The sequence below is a fragment of the Lygodium microphyllum genome, chromosome 6, assembly GCF_053477565.2.
Source record: "Lygodium microphyllum isolate KBCC chromosome 6, Lygodium_microphyllum_v1.1.10, whole genome shotgun sequence".
Classification (NCBI taxonomy): domain Eukaryota; kingdom Viridiplantae; phylum Streptophyta; class Polypodiopsida; order Schizaeales; family Lygodiaceae; genus Lygodium; species Lygodium microphyllum.
The window spans coordinates 7,002,846-7,020,921 of record NC_141140.1 but is presented as its reverse complement, the minus strand read 5'-3'; the positions used below and the strand labels follow the sequence as shown (position 1 = coordinate 7,020,921).

The 18,076-nt window shown below is 44.0% G+C and overlaps 1 protein-coding gene across 4 annotated transcripts in view; it reads left to right on the top strand.

Moving 5' to 3' along the window:
* Positions 1-236: 236 nt before the first annotated feature.
* SKIP16 (SKP1/ASK-interacting protein 16) overlaps positions 237-18,076 on the top strand; it is a 48,769-nt gene continuing 30,929 nt past the window's right edge. For 3 of the 4 annotated variants that reach the window (XR_015691059.1, XR_015691058.1, XM_087679219.1), the window contains exon 1: positions 238-558. Coding sequence is in view for 2 of the 4 variants with exons in the window: in XM_087679219.1 (XP_087535345.1) it covers positions 340-558 (219 nt within the window). In the remaining 2 variants the exon portion in view is untranslated. Of the gene's footprint in view, positions 559-18,076 lie in introns of all 4 variants that reach the window. The other variant, XM_087679220.1, reaches the window with a different exon arrangement.

Below are 18,076 nucleotides of genomic sequence, written 5' to 3'. Positions count from 1 at the left end.
GGCAAATCGTTAGGCCATGTTACCTTCTGGGTGAAGCCCCCCTCTCTCAGATGTTATGGTGTGGAATGAGGATATGTCTGGATTGTTTTATTTTTGTCTCAAGTGTGTGACTTCCATGCCTGGGTCCTTTTGTAGGCAGATCGTTAGGCCATGTTGCCTTCTGGGTGAAGCCCCCCTTACTCGTTGTATTATTGTTCTCTCTTTTCTGTTAATATAAATTCTCTGCCTCGATGGAAAAAAAAGAAATAAGGCATAGTCGATGTTGATTTGGACATACCTTGAATAGAGGGATTGAGGAAAGCGCTCACAACACACACACACACACACACACACGCACGCATGGCGGAAGCAGCAGATCACTCACGGAAGTTACCAGACTCGATTTTGCAGTCTATTCTCACGAAATGTGAGATTGCTGACATCGCCCGCTCGGCATGCGTGGACCGCCGATGGCACAGCATCGTAGGTGACGATGACTTCTGGAAGGACCTGTGCGCCTTGCAGTTACAGCTTTGCACTCCTCACGATCACCAAGGCAATCCCTGCCCTTCTTATCAGGTACGATCACACTCTTTCTCAGCTCAAGGCTCACCATGTGATATGGAGATATGGCTAGTGCACAAAACGCTTTGGTCATCCAAGTTTGGTAGTAGGCAGTGCATCTCTGCCTACAAGGTACATTGCTGGTTTTACCGGGCAATTTTTTTGCAAGAAAAATGAATCAATCGCTTCTGGCGGACTGTCATTTTAGGGACAATTTTCTCATTCGGTTTACATGCACAAAGTTCGTCAGTGCTCACACCTTGCAGCTCATAGTTGATTAACGTGTCCATGATCTAGTACACCATTGGTACTGCGGCATGACCGAGACATGACGGTGATTGCATTCTGATCAGAAAAGCCATCAGTGCCCAGGCGTCTCTTGGAGCAATGAGATGGCGCAACTAGTCACAACTGTCCGTTACACACCTGAAATACAAGCTGTTCATCAACAGGAAGAAGAGTAAATTCTTATTGAAAAAGATCATTATATGGGATCTGTTATTCCAAGGGCCATCACATTGCCCCATCCAAGAGAGGGCAATAAGATGGAAGCAAAAGAACAACACAACATGATAATCAATGAATACAAAGAGACACAAGATGCGATTAACAAGGTAAGGAATCCACCAGTAATGATCTAGGAGATAGAACCATCACATGACAAGATGCCCGGCAGAATGTGGTCAAGTCTCCAGCAATTGTCCAATGAAGTGTGTGTCAAGTCTCCAGAATTGTTAGTTGGGGTACTTAGCCAATTCTTGGATAGGGTCAAAGAAATAATTAATTAATTTTCAGAAATTAGAAAATTATGATTAGAAGAGTGGCAAAAGAGGGTGCTACTTGTCAAAATTATGATGAGAGAAGGCTGTTTGGGGGACTGGCTGCTGAGGGTGATTCTAGCATTCAAAGGTAGTTGAGGGAGGAAGGAGGAGCTGCCCGGTGAGCTTTGAATTGAACATGTAGTGCGGCCTCAATGAGAGGCGGCAGTAGAAGAGGAGGGTTTGTTAGTTGCACCAAGGTTTTATTGAGAGAGTGCACAATGGAAGAGAGAGAGAGAAGAAGAAGAAGAAGAAGAAGAAGAAGAAGAAGAAGAAGAAGAAGAAGAAGAGAAAGAAAAGAAATCTGCAGTGAACAAGGAACAAATGCTAACTAGAGGAGGACTGATCAGTCCTTGCATGCAGCCCACAACATCATTGAGGGCACCAAATCAGGCTGATGATGATAGCAACACCAGAGACGGAGAAAGATAACAGAGTCGGAGTGTGCACTTGCCAAGGAAGAAGAAAGATGATTTGCCAAGTGAGTGGGGAATGCTATAAATAGCCAGATATCCCCAAAATTGATGGTCTAGTAATTTGGGCCAAAAACATGCTCGACCAACATTTAATATTGGTAAAAATACAAGACATGCATATAAATTTTTTGAAAAAAATGGACAATGTCTGGTAGATGAGGCAGATTGATATATACAGAAACTATTTGGAAAATGCACACGAAATTCCGGTTGGAGGAGAAAATGCATCGAAAAGCACTAAATTGACTTCTCTATAATGGGCTACCTTCTTTGTCAAAACAAGTGATGGATAGGTCATCGTTCCTAAAGTCCTTGTCTAACTTAGACTGAGGCTCACATGTAGGAGATGACAAGGTATGACAACCATGATTGCTAACATCCCCTCTCAGATCCTTAATGTGGCAGAAGGCCAAGGGAGAAACGGATCTTGGGGTGGCAAGAAGAATGCCAATGTCAATGAAGTCCGTCCATGAAGACTGCTTAGGGGCCAAGGAATCCATAGCCGCATCACTGTAATTGTTCCCCTCTCAAAAGGGATGAGGGATATGCGGGAACCACTGGAGGAGAGGGTGGGGGATGGGAAGGAACATGTGGAAAAGATGGTACACAAGCGGGAATGAGTGTAGCAATAAACAACTGTCTCGGACGACTTTGCATAAGAGAAGCGGAATGGAGCCTATAAAGCTACTCTCCTGCCAACTTGTTGTGATAATAACCCTTGTAGAAGAATCCTCGATACAAATGGCCTGCTCGATGAAGATAACCCAAGTAGCAAGCCTAGTAAGGCCATAAACTAAGAGGAGGGGAAAGCCAAGTCCGGAACATAAAAGGCTTGTGAAAGGGAGCTCGACGTATGGTCGAGAAACAAAGGCAAAGTCCCAACACCACTAATAGGCATTGATACAATGTCACCAATAGTAACATAATTCTTAAAAGGGTGTAGATCTTGCAACAAATCACCTTGTGGAGTCATATGACTAGAAGCTCCACTATCAACCAGCCAAGGGCTCTCAGAAGATGAGGCAACCATTGAAGAAGGCTCCTCCAAGTCAACAATATAAAGAAACATTGACTCACGGGTAATTGTTGGAGTAGAGGTAGAAGGCTTGGATGTGTTAGCTCCATCCTTTGCTCTGGATGAAGGTGAGGGTACTTCTTTCAACATTTCTCCTCTGGATGTGTCCCTTGCCCATAGTATGGGTATTTAGGCCTTTCCGCATCAGAGTTAGTGCCTGAGGAACTCTCCTATCTTTTAGCGTTTGACTTTCCTTTCTTCTTCTTTCCCCCTCGCGAACTTGCAACAAAAGCTTTGGTGGAGGTGGTATTGATGTAAAACACCCTTTACAGTTGATTAGCATCTTTAAATAGCCCCAAAACATGCTTAATTAATGAAAAACACAAGTTTGGTGCATGGTTTGTGAGAGTTTCAGTGGCCCCCAAAACCCTAATTTTTGGGGCACCCTTTAATATCCATAAATAGACAAGTTGCCCACCATTCAACCTTATCCTTTTGTGCACGTTTCTCACTCTACCGCATAGATTTCAGCCATGAGCCACCTACCATTTGCTGTCCAGCCATCATCGATTGCAGCCCATCACTATCCAGTCCTAGAAGGCCTATTTTCAGCCATCCCTTTGTTGTTTGGAGGTCTCCATCTACTCTATCATCATAGCACTTGATTAGCTTGTGTTTTTAGCATTTGGTGCTAGGCAACAAACTGTTGCCATCTCTCCCACTAGGCGATTGCTGCAATACTTGCGTTTTTGCTATCCAATAGGTAGCCTACATTAGCACACACCTCTCCTGTTGTCGTCTGGCAGTTCTTTGCCTTGGGTGAGTAGTTTTCAGCCTTCTCTGGTGATACATTGCTGCGTTGACTAGATTTCAACCTCCATTGCCATGTTTTGGTGACTAGCCTGTTGCCCTTCATTATTCAACACTCTCTTATCTTTGACTAGTGGTTACAACACTCGGAATCCATCTCCGGTAGACTCCACTCTTCGATATTCCATTGTTCTGCTCTTGGGCATTCTGTATACTCTTGCATTCTTTTACAACATTCATTCACTTCAGAGTTTCTTCTCTCTGTGTTTGAGTTTTGAGTTTTGTGTTTTGCATTCAGGGTTTAAGTTTTGCTTGTCTCTATGTGAATCTTTGTGTTTTAGACTTGGTCGTTCATGCTATGTTTCATTAGTGTAAACCCTAGTCTACCTTTACAGGTGGATCCACTGGCAACTTCTTTGGCACACTTTTCATGCTTCAAAACAAGCGGGGCAAGCTCCTCCCATAGAAATGTCTCGCGGGTCCTTGATGTAAAAAGGTTGGTATAGAAGACATCAAACCAGGGAGATGGTAACTAAGTCAAAAAAATCATGGCCATATTCTCTGGAGAGATCATCTTGCCTAGGGATGCAAGCTCATCCCTCATATTCTCCAACTTGTTGATATGGTCCTTCATGGAAGGAGAATCATCAATAGCGAGCATCCGTAATTTCTTCTTGAAAGCAATTTGGTGGGCAAATGTCTTTTGATGGTACAAAGAAGCAAGCTTTGTCCACATTGCCGTTGCTTTCCGCAACCTACGCGCATGCACTAGGACAGAATCTTGTAAGTTCATAAAGAGGAAAGATCAAGCTTTAGAGTTGAGCCGATACTATAAGGCTGCACAATCCATCAATGATTCGACGGTGGGATCCTTCATTAGACATGAAATAGGGTGGGTAACAAACTCCCAAAGATCGAAGGTATCAAGGATACAGTCCACCTTGCATGACCAATGCTAGTAGTTTGAACCATCAAGCTGGTCTTCTTTGGGTAAAGAAGGGAGTACGAGCATTTGTATAGAGGGTGCCATGGATGGCATATGGAGGCCAACAGAATAGGTCTTCTATGAAACATGGAGAGAATGGGGAGGAGACGGTTCCCATAATAAACAGGCTAGGTGACCTCCGTTCTTCAGGATCTGCGCAATATTCTTTGTGATAATCTCACTGTTGTTTGGAGGAGTGATGAGAATGCTCCTCATCTGTATCATCAAAGCCAGGGAATTGGTTATAAGACATCTTCGATATCGTGCAAGACACCTACAAGGTCTTAATCTGCAAGAGCTGGGAAATTAGCTACAATCACTGTGTAGATGCTCCGCATGGCGAAGATAGGTTGTGGCGTGTCCGAAAATTTGTTCGCTTGGGGAAGAAGAGTTATGGCCAACAGCCAGAAGGGTCACTTGATGCAAAGGAGACTGTGTGTGTAGCAAATGCAAATGTTGATGTTTGCGTTTTCAGCCTAGGGTGGTCACGTCTGCAACAATCTCCACTGTCCTCTCGTTTGGGGATGATACCATGTGAGAGTGCACAATAGGAGAGAGAAAAGAAAGAAAGAAAGATATATTAATGTCTACAAAAGGCCAAGTTGGCCTATGAGACCAAAAGGTTACATACAAAATGTTTGGAAAGTTTTCCAAGTCCTAGTAAAGCTACTGTTTGGTGTTATGGCGAACTAGGTGAGTAGGTACAAAATGGTATACCGACTCGATACAATCTAGATGCACTTCAAGTGCAGTATGGAACTGCTCATGGAGCGCGGTCATCTTAAGATGTTTGGGAAAGTCTAGTGTTTGGAGAGAGAGAGAGAGAGAGAGAGAGAGAGAGAATGAATTTGTAAGAGAATAAAAAAAGAAATCTGCATTGAACAAGGAACAAATATTGAATACAAGCTTGCATGCAGCCTATAGTGTTAGTGAGGGCACCAGATTAGGTTGATGATGACAACAGTGCCAGAGATGGAGGAAGATGACGGAGTCGGAGTGTGCACTTGCCAAGGAAGAAGGAAGATGATATGCTGTGAGTGGAAAATGCTATAAATAGCCAAATATCCCCAAAAATGGCCGAGTAGCAATTTGGGCATCCCCAAAAATGGCCGACCAGCATTTAATGATGGTAGAAATGCGAGACGGCCACAGAAAAATCTTGGAAAAAATGGACAATGTAAGTGAGGTAGAGTGGTGTATGTGAAACTGCCTCGGAAATGCACACATACTCTTGATTGGAGGAGAAAATGCAATGAAAGGCAATAAACTGACTACTCTATAATGAGCTACCTCCTCCATAAAAACAAGTGACAGATAGGTTAGAGCTCTTGAAGTCCTTGTCACTGAGGCTCACAGGCAGGAGATGACAAGGCATGACAATTATGATTGCTAACACCTCCTCTTAGATTCTAGATGTGGTGGAAGGCTAAGGGAAAAACGGATCTTGGGGTGGCAAGAGGAATGCCAATGTCGATGAAGTTTGCCCATGAAGATTGTTGAGGAAGAAGCTTTTCATGATCTTGGGAAACCCCCTTTGAAACACAGGGTCCAACGAATCCATAGTTGCATCACTGAGATCATCCCCCTTTGAAAGGGATAAGGGATACATGGGAACCATCGAAGGAGAGGATGGGGGATGAAAAGGAACATGTGGAAAATATGGTACACAAGCGGGAACGAGTGTAGCAATAGACAATTGCCTAGAGGACCTTGCATAAGAGAAGGGGAATGGGGCTTGTAAAGCTTGATCTCCTGCAAACATGTTGCGATGACAGCCCTTGTAGAAGAATCCTCAATACAAGTGGCTTGCTCGGTGAAGACAACCCGGGTACCAAGCCTAGTAAGGCCATAAATTGAGAGGAGGGAAAAGCCCAAGTTTGGAACATAAAAGGCCTGCGAAAGGGACCTTGATGCACGAACTAGAAACAAAGGCAAAGTGCCAATATCACTAATAGACGCCAATACAATGTCGCCAACAGTAATGGAACCCTTAAAAGGGTGTAGATTCTACAACAAATTATCTCGTAGAGTCATATGACTAGAAGCTCCACTATCAACCAACCAAGGCCTCTTAGAAGGCCAGGCAACCATTGAAGAAGGCTCCTCCAAGTCAACAATATGAAGGAACACTGACCCATGGGTAATTGTTGGAGCAGAGGTGGAAGGCTCAGATGTGTTAGCTTCATGCTTCTTTCTTGGGCAAAGGTGAGGGTACTTCTTCCAACATTTCTCCTCTGGATGTGTCCCCTCCCCACGGGATGGGCATTTAGGCCTCTCCACATCAGGGTTAGGGGTTGAAGGACTCTCTTGTCTTTTAGCCTTTGACTTCCCTTTCATTTTTTCCCCTCTTGAACTTGCAACAAAAGCTTTGGTGGAGGTGGATCCACTGGCTACCTCTTTAGCACGCTCATCATCCTCCAAAACAAGTGGGGTAAGCTCCTCCCATAGAAATGTCTCACGGGTCCTTGATGTAAGAAGGCTGGTATAGAAGACATCAAATTGGGGAGATGGCAGATGAATCAAAAGTATCTTTGCCATATCCTGTGAAGAGATCATCTTGCCAAGGGATGCAAGCTCATCTCTCATATCCTTTAACTTGTTGATATGATCCTTCATGGAAGGAGAATCATCAACGGTAAGCATTCGTAATTTCTTCTCGAGAGTAATCCGGTGGGCAAATGTCTTCTGATGGTACAAAGAAGCAAGCTTTGTCCACTCTTCCATTACTTTCCGCAACCTGCACATATGCAGTCGGACAAAATCTTGTAAGTTTATAAAGAGGAAAGATTGAGCTCTATAGTTGAGCTGATCCCATAAGGCCACATGATCTATCGATGATCCAAAGGTGGGATCCTCCACTAGACGGGGAATAGGGTGGATAACAAATTCCCAAAGATCGAAGGTATCAAGGATAGAGTCCACCTTATATGACCAAAGTGAGTAGTTTGAACCATCAAGCTAGTTTTCTTTGGGTAAAGAAGCGAGTACGGGCACCTGGATAGAGGGTGCCATGAATGGCATATGGAGGCCAAAAGAAGGCGCCTTTGGTGAAACATGGAGAGAATGGGGAGGAGTTTGTTCTCCAACAAATGGGCTAGGTGACCTCCATCTTACTACAAGACACCCACAAGGTCCGAAATTTGCATTAGTTAGGAGAAATCAACTACAAGCATTGTGTAGATGCTGTGCCTGGCCAAGATAGGCTGTCACCTGCCCAGAAACCTGTTCGTCTAGAAGAAGAGCTATCACCTGCAGCTAGAAGGGGTCACATGATGTAGAGGAGGCTGCATTCGCAGCAAACGCTATCACGGGGACGTGAAATTTTGAGATGCTTTAATCTTGCTAGTAACATTTGATTAAGTTATTAATCAAATGTGCAAGGTTGTTTAGCACGTGATGCATATGGTAGTTATTTCATGGGAACGGGCCAAGGACCCCGAGGATGTAGTGGGTGTTAAAGGCAAAAGTTGTGTTAAGTTATGCCAACTGGGTTTTGGTGGTCAGTTGGTGCTAGGTTGGACCCTAGGACAATTGTTTGGCCATAAAGTGTCCCTGGTGACACTAGGGACTATCATTAATTAGTTAATTAATGCTAGTCTAAGGGTCAACAGAGGTTGGGAACCACTCCAAGTTGCAAATGGCCTAGCCAATTTCATTACAGATGGGCATGTTTAATTTTGGGCACGGTCAAAAGGGCTGAAATTAATTTTCAGAATTAATTAATTCTGAAAAATTAATTTAATGGCTGAAAATGCATTAGGAAGGCTGCCACCTGGCAAAACTTTCCCATGCAACTAGGGAGAAGGCTGTTGGAGGGTGGTGAAAGCTGAATTGCAGCCATTCTGAGCTTGGTAGAGGGAGAGGAGGTGATCAGATTTGGCTATGAGAGGCGACGACGACTGATCGCGTGCCGCGACAGGACAGGGGGCAGCAGGTTTACTCTTGCGCCTCAAGAGAGGTGGCGGTAGAAGAGGAGGGCTTGCTAGCTGAGCTGGTGCTTTACCCCCCTTTTGAAGTTGTTAGTGCCATCAGATTTGTCATTAGAGCTACGAATCAAAAGATACATTTCAGCTGATTTTCTCTCTCTCTACAGCATTCTCTCATCTCCTCCAGTCTATGCTTAAGCATTCCTAGTAATTCTCAGCCATTGGTAGCAGAGTGCAGCCAAATTTGGTGGACAACAGAGAGTTTACTGCTGTAAACCCTAAATTACAGCAGTAATTAGGGTTTAGCAGCTACCTTGGGACCCGTGCCATCAGTCAAAGGCATTGTACACTGAAATCAGCACCGGAAATTCGTGGAATTGTGAGGATTTCAGGTAGGCCATCTATTGTGAACTTGGGGCAGCATTTGACCAGTTGGGGTTCCATTAGAGCAAGTCCTGGGTGAAAATCAAGGGGGAGTTTGCCTGAATGCTTTGCTGATTATTGGAACAGCAAGGGGCTTTTGAATCAGCCAAGGAGATCGTGAAATCTTGTCTTGTAATTTACCATTAGCAATTGAAATTAAAGAAATACCGAAAGGGGCGCCAGTTTTGGGGCCAACAGGGTGTCCATTGTCCAAGTTTATGAAGGTAAAGTGAGCACTTCAGTCTATGTTCATTTTTTGATTGCTGTAATTAAGTGCATAATCAGGTTAAACCACCCTATCCGAGAAGGAAGACTGGTTTCATGGTTCCATTGCCGGGATAATCACTCAATGTCTTGATTTGGTGAGCCCGAGGCACCTGATTGCAAGCCAAAGCTTTGTGCTAGTGCTGATTTTTGTGCTCAGCTGAGAAATTATAGCAACATGTCTTTATAAAGTGAGATGGAATCAAGCAGTGATGATTTCTTTCAGTATGGACATTCTCATGGGAATGAAGGAAATGCAATGCCTAATCTTGGACAAGGCTCTCATGATGGACAACAAGCTGAAAATGTTGTTGTTGGGCAAGATGCAGGGCCTTCAAGCTGTCATGAGGTAGATGACCAGCAAAGTGAAGAGGAATTTGATGACCAGTTCAAGAATCGGATGAGGACAGCAGCAAATCTCTTTGCTGAATTGGCAAAGGATCCTTAGTTCACCCGATTTTTGAATGCTCCGAAGAAGGACGGCAAGGGCAAGAAGATGAAGTCAACTTCTACACCTTCGGGACAGCAAGGTGCACCGAAGGTAGTGCCAAATCCTTCACTTGAAGCTCCTAAAGAGGCCAATGAAGCTAAATAGTTGGTACCTATGGGGCAAGGAATGCAAATGCAAGGCCATTATGGAAGTGCCAATCCAATGGATTTTGGATAGCCGGGCATGCATGCTATGATGGGGCAGCCAGGATACTTTGGTGGTAGTACGATTTTTCATGCAATGGTTGGCCAAGGGCCGCATACGAGAATGCATGGCACAAATCATATGGTATGCAGCAGCCAATGCATGGTGTGCAAGGCCCATTGTATTCGGGTATGGCTGGAAATGTGCAAAATCCTATGTACGGTAGCATTGGCTTGATGCCTGGGGCACAAAGTGGAATGTTTGGCAATGCATCTGTACCCCCAAATGCTTATGGGGCTCAAGGAATGACTGCTGGTCATCCAAATGCTTCATTTGGGCTTGGTCATGATGTAAATACAGCAAATGCACCCTTTTTGCAGCAGCCAGTGTATGACAACTTGACTCCCAAAGGGGAAGCAATAGACTGATGAGGGTGGAAAAGCAGTGAAGTTTGAGTCCTTCAGTGGTGCACAAGATAGGCTGAAAGCTTTGACCTTCATTTAGCAGTTTGATGCAGCCTATTCAGGGGGAAACTTCACCGAATCCTCTAAGATTCGAAAGGCAGCCACTTTCTTGAAGGGGAATGCATTGCAGTGGTGATCCACGCTCTTGATGTTTGGTAGAGCACCGCCAACATGGGTACAATTCAAGCAAATGTTTGCATCGAATTGGTTGACTAGTACCTTTGAGGTGGACATCATGATAGCTTGGAACAAGCTTGATGCTAAGGAATGCAAGAATTTAGAGTAATACAATAAGAAGTTTTGGGATGCATTGCTGCCCGCCACTTCTTATCGTGTCGTACCCCTTCATGAGCAAGTGGAAAAATATGTATGTGGGTTACCCAAAGGAATTAGGGATTTTTGCATAAAATCCACCGTGTCTAGCATGTCTCAGCTCATAGAGACTGCTGCTATAGCCGATACTTTGCTGCATGGAAAGGATTCGGGCTTCCAAGAGAGCGGGGAGAAGCCGAATAAAAAGTTGTTTAAGGCTGAGAAAAGGGGCATATCTGAAAACCAGCCTGAAAAGAGGCCAAAACAGCAAAGAAAGGGCTCGAAAAACATTGCCACAACGTAGGGAATTGATGGCTGCAAATAAATGCTTTATTTGTGAACAGGAGGATCATATTGCAAAGAACTGTCCCAATAGGCAGCAAGCTGCAAAATCAGAAAATCAGGGAGATCCTAAGGGTAAAAGGCCCAAAACATCAGTGGGATTGGTGCCCGATGTTAGTGATCAGCCCAATGATGATGCTACTGAGTTGTGCAGAGCATGGGGCAAAATTAGGGATCAGCATGCGCTGATATTCTTTGATAATGGTGCACAAGCCAACTTCATCTCTACTGACATGGCAGCCCGTCTAGGCATCAAAGAGAATGAGATGGGAGCCATGGGGGAAGTTGGAATGGCATGTAAGGATCATGCAGAACACACCACTCATTGGAAAGCTTCGGTTGCACATACAGGGATATGTGGACAACGAAGAGTTTTACATTGCTCCACTTGAGGGTTGTGATGTGTTGCTTGGTATGCCGTGGTGCCACCGTATGCATGCAGTGATTGATTCATATGCAAAAGAGATCACTATTCAACATAAGGGAAAGACACTCACACTTGATGTAAAGTTGAAAGGGGAATCTGTCCCTGTTATATCTGCAGCTGCTATTTCTAAAGTAATGGAAAATCATCTTTCAGCGTATTTAGTTTTTGCTAAGGATAAGGATGATAGTGAGAATGTTGGGAATATGTCTAAATTAGAGAAGGATCGCATGTTTCTGAAAATGTATGCTGATTGCTTCTCTTAGTCACTTCCAGGGCAGCTACCACCTGAAAGACCTGAAGATCATGGTATAGACCTTATCCCTGAAAGTAGCCCTTCTAATAAACCTCAGTGCAGCCCAATAGGAGGAGATTATGAGTCAGGTAAATGAGCTGTTAGAAAAGGACTGATTCAGCCAACTCATCTCCTTTCTGTTCTCCAGTGCTTTTGGTGCAGAAAAAGGATGGTTCATGGCGTATGTGCATTGACTATCGTGCTCTGAACAAGATCGTGGATAAAGAACCGCTTTCCGATCCCTCGGATCGATGATGTTATGGATAGATTGCAGGGGGTAGCAATATTCAGTCGTATAGATTTGAAAAGTGGGTATCATCAGATACGCATTAGATCGGAGGATGTGCCTAAGACAACTTTTAGGACATCTTTTGGGTTATATGAATTTCTTGTCATGCCTTTTGGACTTACGAATGCTCCTGCCACTTTTAATCGGATGATGGATCGCATCTTTCGGCCACATAGAGCATTTGTGGGTACTTTCTTTGATGACATGATTGTCTATTCAAAGAATGAGACGGAGCATAGAAAGCATTTGGACATTGTTTTCAATGAGCTACGTAAGTATAGGCTAGTTATCAATGACAAGAAGAGTGAATTCTTTTTGCATGAAATCCACTTCTTGGGATATATTGTATCGGTTGATGGTATTTGTATGGACCCTGCTAAGGTTGAAGCAAAACGTTTATGGCCAGCTTTGAAGAATGTTCATGAGATCCGCAGCTTCTTGGGTTTATGTTCTTACTATAGGAAGTATGTACGCGGGTTTACTAAAATTGCATCTCCATTGCATGCTTTGGAAAAGAAAGATGTGCCATTTAGATGGACAGCAGTGGAAATTTCAGCATTTGAAAAGTTGAAGGAAAAGATGACTTCAGATCCTGTGCTTGTGTTGCGTGATCTAAGGAAGTCATTTGTGGTTCAGTGTGATGCATGTGGTAACAGCATTGGGGCTGTCCTTATGCAAGATGGCCGAGTTGTGGCTTATGAGAGCCGAATTCTCCACGGTGCAGAGAGGAATTTATAGGTTTATAAGAAAGAGCTCTTGGCTGTAATTCATGCACTGTCTACGTGGAAACATTATTTGTTGGGGGCTGATTTTATAGTGCAGACAGACCATCAGACTTTGAGGTACTTTCTGACGCAAACAAAGTTGTCGGAGAAGCATATGAGATGGGCAAATTTTCTCTCTATGTTTCATTTTCAGATTTTTCACATTGATGGTAAAAAGAATGTTGTGGTTGATGCACTGTCACGTAAGCCACAAATTTCAGCCGTCACTATGGTTTATCACACTGAGTTGGATGCCATGAAAGAGTAATATGCTACTGATTCGGACTTTGCTAATGTTTATGATCAGCTTTGCAATGGCCAAAAGGCATGAGCATTTTATGGTAAGAGATGGAATTCTGTTGATGCATGGACAACTGTGTGTCACAAAGCAGTTGAGGCCTAGAGTGATCATTGAAAATCATGCTCCTCCATATGCAAGACACAGAGGTATTGATGCCACAGTCAAGGTAGTGGAGCATTTCTTTTATCGGCCAGCTTTGAGGCATGATGTAGAGCAGTATGTTAGGGCATGCATCATATGTCAGAAGGTAAAGCATGATAGACAAAAGATGCCGGGCTTATTGCAGCCCTTGCCTATTCCAGATAGGCCTTGGCAGAGCATTGCTATGGACTTTATCTTTGAGCTTCCTAGGACATCTACAGGGAGTGATGGGATATGGACTATTATTTGCAGGTTTAGCAAATAAGCCCATTTCATTCCGATGAGGAAGAAGATAAAGGTTGATCATATGGCACGATTATTTATACAGCACATTTTCAAGTATCATGGTATGTCTTGAGTCGATCATCAGTGATCGAGACTCTCGGATGACTAGTCTATTCTGGAAGGGGTTGTTTGAGAATATGGGTACCACGCTGAAATTCTCATCATCCTTCCATCCGCAGATAGATGGTCAATCTGAGAAAGCAAATTTCGCAGTGTTGGATCTTTTGAGTTGCTATGTTTCAGACCACAAGACATAGTGGGAGCAATATTTGCCATTGGTTGAGTTTGCATACAACAATACGGTGCATAGTTCCACTGGCAATGCTCCATTTGAGGTGGTTGAGGGTGAGAAGAAGGTTCCATATATTTTGCACACTAAGGATAAGATCTTTGAGGCTTATCGCTTTGTGGAAAACTTGGATGTAGCCTATGCAAAGATAAAGTATGCACTTTAGAGATCACAGGACAAGCAAAAGCAGGCAGCTGATCGCCATAGACGTGCTTTGCAGTTTGTAGAGGGCGATTATGTACTGCTGCGTTTCGAAAAGGCAAGGCTGAAAAAGATGAAGGGAAGAGAGAGGCTATATTCGAAGTTAAGCATGAGATACTATGGGCCCTTTCAAGTGTTGGAAAAGATCAGCGATGTTGCATATCGGCTGAAATTACCTCCACATTGGCGGATACACAATGCCTTTCATGTTAGTTTGTTGAGACCTTTTCGTGATGATGTGCCAGAAGATGTATCTACTGAAATTCAGCCAGAGGTTGAGGAACTAGATGAGATCTTGGTACCCGAGCAGATTTTGGCACATAAGGAAAGGAAGGTCAGAGGGAACCTGAGTAAGCCCGATCCAAAGTTGGCTCGAACTAAAAGGCATTGAGATAAAGTTGCAACAACTGAGGATGACTTGGCAAACCATCCTCAGTTGTTGCAACTTTATCTCAATGCCTTTTAGTTCGAGCCAACTTTGGATCGGGCTTACTCAGGTTCAGCAGAGCGGGGGTCCAGAGCATTGCCTGATGCTCAAGGGGGAGGTAGCACCTCCACTCCACCGGTTTTGGACAGCGCTCGTATGTAGTGGATCTCGGATGTATTCAGCATGTATCCAATTTACTGTGCTGATAGTATGTCTGCCATGAGGTCACTACTCGGTGTACTAGTCACTGTGAGATACATGTATATGAGTATGGTTGTCATTGCGGCTCTGAGACTATACTTATGCATGAGTTTTTGGACCAGTTTGGCATGAGTTTTTGCCTCAGTTTTGAGATCAATTTTTTGATTAGTTTCAGCTCAGTTTTTGATCAGTTTGAGAACAGTTTATGATCACTTTGGGATCAGTTTTTGCATCAGTTTCTGATCAGTTTTTTTACCATTAGCTTGTGATAAGTTTGGAGTCACATTTGCAGCCATTTGTGATCAATTCTCATATCAGTCCATAATCAGTTTATGATCAGGTCATGCTCAGTTTTTAATGGTTTACAGCTGATTCCATGGACAGCCGCATGCAAATGAATGTCATTGACAGTTTGAGCCATGGTTTATGCTGAGAATATGCTTTACTATGGTTTTGAAGTCAGAACGATTGAGAAACATGAGTTATGGATGCATCCAATGGTTTCTAGCAACAGTTTTGGACAGTTTTTCAGTTTTCTATTATGTTTTGCTGGCTAGAAATTTTCAATAAGTTTTGCACATATGCAACGGTTCAACAATAGTGGCCAATGTTGTGGTGATTGTCATGCCAAATTGAAATTCCAGTGCTATATACTTTTGCTTTGGCCCAATGCAGTGCAATTGAGGACGATTGCAAGGTTTTCAAGAGGAGGTCTGTCACGGGGACGTGAAATTTTGAGATGCTTTAATCTTGCTAGTAACATTTGATTAAGTTATTAATCAAATGTGCAAGGTTGTTTAGCACATGTGATGAACATGGTAGTTATTTCATGGGAGCGGGCCAAGGACCCCGAGGATGCAGTGGGGGTGTTAAAGGCAAAAGTTGTGTTAAGTTATGCCAACTGGGTTTTGGTGGTCAGTTGGTGCTAGGTTGGACCCTAGGACAATTGTTTGGCCATTAAGTGTCAGTGGTGACACTAGGGACTATCATTAATTAATTAATTAATGCTAGTCTAAGGGTCAACAGAGGTTGGGAACCACTCCAAGTTGCAAATGGCCTAGCCAATTTCATTACAGATGGGCATGTTTAATTTTGGGCAGGGTCAAAAGGGCTGAAATTAATTTTCAGAATTAATTAATTCTGAAAAATTAATTTAATGGCTGAAAATGCATTAGGAAGGCTGCCACCTGGCAAAACTTTCCCATGCAACTAGGGAGAAGGCTGTTGGAGGGTGGTGAAAGCTGAATTGCAGCCATTCTGAGCTTGGTAGAGGGAGAGGAGGTGATCAGATTTGGCTATGAGAGGCGACGACGACTGATCGCGTGCCGCGACAGGACAGGGGGCAGCAGGTTTACTCTTGCGCCTCAAGAGAGGTGGCGGTAGAAGAGGAGGGCTTGCTAGCTGAGCTGGTGTTTTACCCCCCTTTTGAAGTTGTTAGTGCCATCAGATTTGTCATTAGAGCTACGAATCAAAAGATACATTTCAGCTGATTTTCTCTCTCTCTACAGCATTCTCTCATCTCCTCCAGTCTATGCTTAAGCATTCCTAGTAATTCTCAGCCATTGGTAGCAGAGTGCAGCCAAATTTGGTGGACAACAGAGAGTTTACTGCTGTAAACCCTAAATTACAGCAGTAATTAGGGTTTAGCAGCTACCTTGGGACCCGTGCCATCAGTCAAAGGCATTGTACACTGAAATCAGCACCGGAAATTCGTGGAATTGTGAGGATTTCAGGTAGGCCATCTATTGTGAACTTGGGGCAGCATTTGACTAGTTGGGGTTCCATTAGAGCAAGTCCTGGGTGAAAATCAAGGGGGAGTTTGCCTGAATGCTTTGCTGATTATTGGAACAGCAAGGGGCTTTTGAATCAGCCAAGGAGATCGTGAAATCTTGTCTTGTAATTTACCATTAGCAATTGAAATTAAAGAAATACCGAAAGGGGCGCCAGTTTTGGGGCCAACAGGGTGTCCATTGTCCAAGTTTATGAAGGTAAAGTGAGCACTTCAGTTTATGTTCATTTGCTAATTGCTGTAATTAAGTGCTTAATCAGGTTAAACCCACCCTATCCGAAAAGGAAGGCTGGTTTCAAACACAAATGCTGATGTTTGCGTTTTCAACTTGGGGTGGTCATGTTTGTCAAAAGATGACGTACTAGAGAAATAGTAGGGTTTGTGGAGAGAAACATGGAGTGAACTGGGCAAACATGGAGAAGAGAGAAAAAACTCTGATGAATGGAATGATGAAGTTCTGAATCATGGAGTGAATGTGATACAAGGGAACAAGGGTGTCGTAGCACAAGGAAGATGATGAAGACAGCTACGAAGCACGAACCACAATGTCCTCCTGAAGGGGTGTGAGGGCAATGGAGAGGCTGGAGAGAAAAGGTGACGGACTGAATGAATCAGCCGTGAAGAATGAGTGAGAGAGTGGCCTATAAATAGACACAGTTAGTCTAGGATAGCATCCCTTTTTGGGGCTGCAAACCCTAAACGCAAAACACAGAAACACAAAAACGCAAACTGCGGGTTAAGGGTTTCTCAACACCCCTCTCAAGCCCAAAAAGGGGAAGAAGAGAAGAGTGAGGTGGAGATGCAATGCTACATGTTGAAGAATGCTCATGCAGCAGGTGCCACTTGGACAGTGTCCCTCCTGGGGAAATTGTTCACTTGCCCAAGCGCCCTAGTACAAAGATGATGAAATCATGCAATGCATAGGAGGAATGTCGGACTTTGTGTAGTGCCGAGAACCATAAGGATATTCCCGTATTCGATCTCGGGAGTTGGCTCCATATTGACCAAGTGATCAAGGCAAGAAAGGAGGAAGAAGATATAGAGGATCCCCAAGATCCAAGACTTCCACTTGAAAGGTAACCTGCAATAAAGAACAATAGATAGAGTGAACTGGAGAACCTGAAACTCAACCTCGAGAGAGAAGCCACTAGCTTCGTGCATCCATGCGGGAAGGAATATGAAGGCCTCATCATCAAGTCGCAGCTGAACCTCGAAGGCCCCGATCTAGGTAGATCTTCGAGATCCTGGGAATCAATAGGTGAAATGACTGCTAGAGGGAAGCCACCCCATCCAAAGGTAGAAGAAGAAGAAGGTAAAAGGCCTCTGCCAAGGTGTGCGATGGATTGAGCGGTGGGTGGGGACCCCTTGTGAACTTGGAGGAATAGAAGCTTGCTCTGAAGTTGCAGTAGATGTAGATGCCCCCTCGGAGGGCAAAGAAAGATCATCCCCCTTTGAGGTAGATAGAGAATCCAGAAACTCATGGATCACGGACTCCAAAATGTCTGAAGATGAAGGAAGTGTCGCCGGTCGTGTCGAAGGAGGTATTTGGGGTGGTAAAGAACTCCTAGAGGTGGCCTCTTGAACTTGAGTAGGCGAGGGTGAAGGGTGGGGCTCAGACTGAGCAATGAGTGGGCAACAGTCGTTGCTTCTCAATGGAG